This window comes from Lycorma delicatula, chromosome 4 (assembly GCF_047948215.1).
Source record: "Lycorma delicatula isolate Av1 chromosome 4, ASM4794821v1, whole genome shotgun sequence".
Lineage (NCBI taxonomy): Eukaryota > Metazoa > Arthropoda > Insecta > Hemiptera > Fulgoridae > Lycorma > Lycorma delicatula.
The window spans coordinates 57,194,198-57,202,168 of NC_134458.1; the positions used below are offsets into that span (position 1 = coordinate 57,194,198).

The 7,971-nt window shown below is 30.5% G+C and overlaps 1 protein-coding gene across 2 annotated transcripts in view; it reads right to left on the minus strand.

Moving 5' to 3' along the window:
* The window catches only part of LOC142322857 (ribonucleoprotein PTB-binding 1-like), a 243,124-nt gene extending 242,251 nt beyond the window's left edge, over nt 1-873 (minus strand). For both annotated transcript variants that reach the window (XM_075361942.1, XM_075361941.1), the window contains exon 1: nt 471-873. In XM_075361942.1, coding sequence (XP_075218057.1) covers nt 471-725 — 255 coding nt within the window. In that variant the 5' untranslated portion in view covers nt 726-873. The remainder of the gene's footprint in view (nt 1-470) is intronic.
* Nucleotides 874-7,971: the final 7,098 nt, after the last annotated feature.

Below are 7,971 nucleotides of genomic sequence, written 5' to 3' on the forward strand. Positions count from 1 at the left end.
GGATGGAACTCCTTTGTTCTCCAGTTTCACGTAGCAAACATAGCCGTACTATTATTTGTTAATAATATTATAAAAATAATCAAACCATTTTTTGGATTACCATACCGTGAAAGAAATAACAAAATAATAACAACTAAAATATGTAACTTAATTTAAAACAAAATTAATTACCTAAAACATTGAAAATAATAACTATTATTTAAGAACAAAATTTCTTAGTTCCAAAAACATTAAAAAAAGAAACGGTTTCCTAAAATATTTCCGGTTTAAAATCGTATCGCCGAAAACTTAAATTCATTCTTTAACCTAAAACATGTAATTAATTTCAGGGAAATGCATACATTCCGGTAAAATTTTCGAACAAATGCTTTCAAGTTTTATTACACATAATTAACTTTTCACGAAAAAAACAATATGTAAATAAGTATTTATTATAGTTCTACAAGCGAAACAAATTGTTTTGTACTCACATCTTCTGTAACATCACGAGGTAAATGCTTTATCTGAAGTTGGCGTCCCATGTGAAATTTACTTTTTGAATCTAAAACTTTTTTTTTGATCTTCTCCTCTGGATCATCCTCCCAAAAACTATCAGTAGAAGCGATAGCCATAATATGCGCACCATTCCAATATTTATTAGAATCATTTTTTAGTAAATTAGCATTAAAACAACCTAAAGCCGGATTAGCTGAAGTAAATGCAGTTTCAGTAGAACCTGCAGCCATTGTAAAAATGCTTTTATATATGTTGTAAAAAAGGAATAATATCACAATTTAAATATACATTACATTTAGTTACACTAGCCTGTATTTATATTGTTGAGAATACATAAACACAACACTAGCACAAACACAAACTTCCAAGCGTAAACAACCTAACAGCAATACGTAAACGCCATGATCTTAATCAAGTCAAAAGCAGACTGGCGCGAATAAGCAAGCGGCCCACAGTCAGTGCTTCCAGCGGTAGAAATATAAACTACCTTAAAGTTATAATCCTGCGCGAGGGGTGCAGCGGCACTAAATACAGTACTGTTCTAGAATAGTACTGGAAAATTACTGAGTTCGTTGTATCACCTGCGCTTACTTGACCAGAACCGATCTTAATTTTATGTATCTGTCTTCATATAACATTCAATCTTAATTTCACATATTAAACTCAAGCTATAAAAAGTAATAGTTACGTACACATACAACTTGATAATAATTTTGCAGGCTGTCTTCTAAAATAATTACTTATAGATTTTCAGGAGCAGATAAATATGAGAATAACTTTTTTCAGAGAAGTAAATTTTGTCCAAAAAAAAAATGAGAAAAACCAGTACTCTTTCAACTTTGGAACCTTATTACATATTTTTCAATTGCATTTATTGGAGTTTCTCTTACTTTCATAATCTGCTGTTAGTTGTTTTGGTAATTATTCATTTTCCAAAGAAATTTAATTGCAAAATCATCTGAAAATAAGATTATTTTTCTATAAGAAGTATTTACACATCCATCCTTAATTCCAGATTAATTTTGCTTAGTATTCCCTACAATTTTGATAGGTTTACGCCTGTCAATAATGTTTAATTTATATATATATATATATATTAAACTAAATGTCCAATCTTGCTTTATATTCTAATTTGTTTGAAATCACTTATGGATTTCTGCATAAGTAACTATTTTTCCCATTCAATGATGGTCTTTAATTAAAATAGTAGTAAATTTTTCAGCCTGCCCTGAACACTTTGATTTGAAAAATAATTATATTTGTTGTTCCATTTATCATGGCATTCCATATATAAACCAGAGCTATTAAGCTCAGTAAACTACTCAATCTTATTATTTTTTTAATGTTTATTCTGTTGTCAAATTTAAATCGTAAATCTTAACTGCATCTCTTTCTTAGTTTATTTATTTTTTATATCAAATTTTGTTTGAGCTGATGTTGGTATTTGCTTAAAACAATTTTGTGGTTCTCTAAAGTGTATATTCCAAAGGCAAAATTTTCTTTTAAACGGTATTATATGATTAATCTGTGCTAAAAATTTACTATTTAATATTGAACGTTATTTTCATCTGAGATTTAAACCAGCTGTTTCAAAATTGGGTGAATATACAAGCCACCCATCCATCAAAACATAAAAAAACATTTTCATTGTAAACAAAATTTAAACATATATTACACCAACAAAGTTTAACAGGTAAATAATGTATTCTAAAAAAATAGTTTTGTATGTGATGTTTATCTGATAATTCCTATTTTCATTTGCTATAAAAAGTTGAATTGTGATAATTCTATTTTATTATCAGTAGACTACAAAAATTAAATTCAGATATCTTAATATCTTAGAATAACTACTGCTAATGCATGGATTAGTTATCAGTAAATGTCGACTGTTAGTCAACTAGCAATGATTATTTTGTAAAAAAAAATTCCTATTGTACCATGAGAGTATTACCTTTTGATATGACTATGTATCTGATTCTGAATAATTCACACATACAGTTCATACTATTAGTGTGAGTTTTTTCTATTTCCTTGATAATATTATTACATCATTTTTTTACTGTTATTGTTAGCAACTATATTATTAATTTTTCAATTTATTTAGATGGATTTCCTTTGTTGTTCTTATGTCTGCAAATGTGGATTGTGAACACAGTGGCGATACAATATTTATTAAGGTGTGAAGAAGGTGGTTTTGAAGGGTAGTATTGAAAATGACAACATGTTACTCTTTATTTTATGGCTGTTTTATTCAATATATTCACAAACAGTATAATAAGTATTCGTATTACCATCTAAATTGATTATTTCCTATCAGATTTATAGAATAGAAGCTTTAATTCTTACAAAACAGCAAAAGGTACTAAAAAGCAAAACATTATAAGTGCATGTAAATACTAAACTACGGTACAGTATTAGGTCATTTTAACACATATTACTTTCTTAAACAGTATTTTTGGATCAACTGTGATTTTTCTATGATTTTGGATTATCTATGATCCTGTTCCTGGTTATTATCAAGGATAATTGGGAGTTGATTGTATTTTTTTTTAATAAGTATTTTTAGAAATTTCAACTTTAACAAAATAAAAAATGTAGCTGTTTAATATTACAGTTTTTTTGTGTATGAAGTTAATGAGGTATAAATAAAAAAATTCATTTTATAAATTTATTGAACAGTAAATTATGATTGATCAATCCTTACATTAACTTTATTTAAGAAGATTTACATATTTATGAAGTAATAAGGGATTGGATTAAGGCTTCTGTACTTTCAGAAATGTGTTTACGTGTATCCTTGACTCTGATGCTATGGTGTCTGAAGAGATTGAATGGAAAGAGATGGAAGGATTTTTAGTGAATGATATTTATAGCCAAGGCCTTTAAGCTGACCTCTAGGTTGTGAAGTAGTCAAGATACTTGATGGAAGGCTTCTGTACTTTCAAAACACTGCCTATGTGTCCCCTACATTATGTCACAATGAAATACAAGGAATAGACAAGGTGAGATACAAAGCTTTAGACAGAGATTAGATATTTTTAAAGCATTTGACTCTTAAACTGTAATGCCAGAATAATGTGAGGGTTGGGTAGGCAGGGATCAGGTAAACATTATCCTTTTTTTATAAGTTTTGTTTTAAAATAACATTGCTTCTAAGTAAAAATGTTTGAAACTTGTGTAAAAATACTGATTACATCTTAATTTCAAGAATTTATCTTAGTTATTAGTTCAATAGTTTTAGTCATAAAATTGCCTTTCAGAAGTATATCTCATTGTTAATCTCATTCACAGCTACAAAGTAAACTAAGAGGTCATGAAGTAGATCTGAAAAAAAAAACAGCTGTTCAGTTTCCTTGCTGTAATAACATCAAAATTTGTAGGAATCAGATCTAGAATAGACTTGCTGTACTTATGTAACCATTTAGTGGAATCAGTTCAAGTTTAGACTATCCATGAAATCAAACAGGCTATACTGTTTTTTAGGGTATTAATGGACCACATTGAAAATCTAACAAAAACTATTCAATATCTACCAGTTTCCAACATATTCCTATGAAATAAAATATTTTTAAACTCATTTAGATTAGTTTTAGGACTGAAATGATCATTTCCTAGGTGAAGATAAATATCATCTCTCCTTTGCACTGCTGTTCTGATTCACTTGCACATTGAAGATCATTCATTCTGTAGCTCTATATTTGAGTTCTGACTGTTACTGGGAAGTTGTCTCCTAATGTTTTTCTTAGCTTGAGCAGTTGTGTTGTGTTCTATCAGCAGAAACAACAAATTAATTTGGTACAAAAAACAGTGAGTTGTTTAAAATAAATTTACTGGTACATTAGCTTTATAAAACCCTCCTTCTGGTTAATTTTATCCTCTTTAACTATGAATATTTGCTCAGGTTGTGTAGAAGCATAAATTGTGTAGAAGACTTATAGTATAAAGAAATAACTTTATATTTTTTTTTTTAAGTGACATCCAAATGTACAGTTGGAGAAAATTTGGAAAAAGGGAGATATGAGGTAATGTACAAAGAAGCTACGGAAATAGTTTTTAAAGAGACAGGGGAAGAAAATAAATCAGATAGAGGCAAAGAACGGGGAAACACTTAATCAGAAGGAGGGAATAAATAGGAGATAGGAAGAATACATTGTGGATTTATATGCGTTAGGAGAAAAGCTAAGAAATATAGATATGGGAGTGGAAGAAGAGTACAAAGTTCATGAAGATAAAAAAGGGTACATTATATTAAAAAGTGAAAAAAATGAGGCAATTAAAATGATGAGAAAAGGAAAAACCAAGGGATGTGATGAAATACCAATTGAACTGTTCAAAGCATTAGGAGGGATAGGAGAATTGTTATTAATAAATCTACGCAATGGATACTTGAAGAAGGAGAGTGGCCGGAGGACTTCCAGGATACAATAATGGTACCAATAGAAAAGAAACACAAAGAAGTGTGAAAAACATAGAACAATTAGCCTAATATCACAAGCAGCTAAGGTACTGTTAAGGGTTGTAAATAAAGAGGATATAAATAAATTGGATGGCAGTATTGATGAAGAACAGTATGGGTTTAAAATAAGTGTTGTAACACAGGATGCTATAGGGTTGCTAAGAGTAATAGGTGAGAGATAGCTGGAAAGGAGGCAGAGTGTATGTTGCATTTGTTGACCTAGAAAAGTCATTATACAGAGTTAGATGGCATATATTACTGCTAATTTTAGAAAAGAAGAGAGTTGACTGGAAAGAAAGGCGCCTAATAAAAAAGGTGTACTGTAACCAGAGAATAAAAGTGAGGGTAGTAGACGAAATGGCAGGAAGAATAAGGATTGGAGTGGAAGGTTTTTGCATGTTACCAACACTGTTTAGTACATATTTGGAAGAAATAATTAAATGCTGTTTGAATGGGAAAAGAGGAATAAACATCAGGGGAAGAAGAATAGAATGTATATGTATTGCTGATAACATGGCGATACTGATGGAGAGCCCAAGTAAACTAAATGAAATGCTTGATGACAAATGAAGCTTGTGAAAGTCAGGGTATGAGGATCAACCAAAAGAAGACAAAATGTACAGTGTTAGGTGTAAAAGAGGAGAGGATTGAGATTAAGATAGGAAATGATGTTTTTTAGGAGGTGAAGAAATTTCAGTACTTGGGAGGTTTATAACTGAGGACCTGACTTTCATAGTAGAAATCAAAACAAGAATATCAAAAAGTAAGCAGGCATTTAGTAAGAAGGGAAGACTGCTGTGTAGAAAGTTAAACTTAGCATTAAGGAAAATATTACTGGAATGCTTTATTTGGAGTGTGATGCCCTATGGAGCTGAAACGTGTACGATGTTAAGGCAGATAGAAAACGAATTGAGGCTTTTGAGATGTGGGTGTGGTGCAGAATTTTTTTTTGCCCTATGGAGCTGAAACGTGTACGATGGAAAGGCAGATAGAAAACGAATTGAGGCTTTTGAGATGTGGGTGTGGTGCAGAATGATAAATGTCAGATGGCAAGACCATGTAACAAATGAAGAAGTATTAAGGAGAATTGCGGAGAGAACAGGAAACTGCTAAATGTGATTGAATATAGGAAAAGGAACTGACTAAGACATTGTATGAGAAGCCTGTTTATCAATGGATGTGATAGAAGGATTGGTAAATGGAAGAAAAAGAAGAGGAAGGAAGACATTTCAAATAATGGATGAAATTGTGGAAAAGAGAAAACATGTTGAAAAAAGAGGTTAGCAAAGGATAGAACAAGGTGGAGAGCAGCAACCGTGACAGGACCTGCCCTAATGACAGAACAATACTGTATTAATGGATGAATGAAAGTGACATTAACTGTTATGATAATTACCAAATTACCAAATAATCCAAATATAATTACCAAATTTAATCAATTTGGTAATCTATAGGAACAGGCTAATTAAATGTGGTTGTGGCCATTAGGCTTACGGCCCAGTTTACACCCTTCAATTTTTAGCTAGCTTGATGTACCTGATTTTAGGTGTTAATTGTGTAATATTAATGTTTTTAATGTTTCTTGCAGACAGGTTTTTTTGTAGTTAAACAAAATCTGAGGTTTATTATGCTAAAAATTATGTAATATTCTACTCCTGTATTTTAAACAAAATACATCTGATGACTCAGTTAATGAAAAACCAGTACATTACTATTTTTTACATTGTAATGAGCAACAGCCGTATCATACAAAAGCAAAGTAATATACATTAAAGAAAAGAGGTACTAATTTTGATCTTAGAGTAACATATTTGGAGCTATTCAGATAGTAAAGTCAACATTTTTGTTACTTTTATAAGTGTAAGCATAATTTCATTCATTAAATAATCTTTTTTAAATAAAATCAGCTGTCATAGGAAAGTTTCCAGTTTATATTCTTTATAAGTGTTTTCATTCATTTGCACTGGTGCTGAAGGTGTATGTTCAAGTTACAAAGACTCTTCCTTTGTTTTCTATAATTTTTTAAGGATGTTTACTTGCGACTGCCTACTCATACCCTTCTCTTCCCAAATAATCTCAAGAAGAATGAATTGAATGGAGGATGTCTTTTCTATCTCATTACTTTTATTTTTAGACTTCTTTGTACTACTTTCTTATTATTTGAGTCACTTGCTTACTTCACTTTGTTCATTGAACAATAAGATGAAACATGATTACGCTTTAAAATAATTAAAAATTATATAAAACAACTTATTTTCAAATGAATTGAATTATTCTCCCAAAGGCCTTTCAAACTAGTTATACTAATAAACGTAGTTTTTGGCGTATAAAAGTTTTATTGTGTTTCTAACGTAACTTTTTATGATCAATTCAAAAATGGAATTAGAATTTTTCCATCACTCATAGTTTTTGTGTGATATATTTTTCAAATGTTTTAGCAGAATTCTGCTATTTTTTTAAGAAAAAGTGTACATAAAAGAATATTTTAAATGATTTCTAACAGAGGGTGGGGTACAAACAACATTACGAAGGCAATAGCTGCATATACGTGATGATTAATTTACTGTTTGTTCTGATATATCAGAACATAACAAATTTTCTGAGGCATACAATTAATATTCCAGTATTGTATAAATGTTTGCTGTGTATGCATCTACTGTGGTTTCATTCTGTTTTGTGATTTACGGTTACTATGTCAAGTGTGTTGCATGTTGCATTAGTGAATAAACATGCCAAGGAAGTGTGTAAATGATCTGGATAACTTCTGTTATATGTGTGGGTGGGATTTGATCTTTAAAGATCAACAAAGCTTGATCCAATAATTAAAAAAAGTTCTGAATGATATTTTGGCTGTAAAGTTGGTGATCAAGGTGAGAACTGGGTTCTTAAAATTTGCTGTTCGACCTCTGTGAAACATCTGACAGACTGATCTAAGGGGTTAATTGGCATTGGCATATGAGTTTTGACATACAATGGTGTAGTGTGAATCACAGGACTACTTGTCAAACTGTTATCTCTGT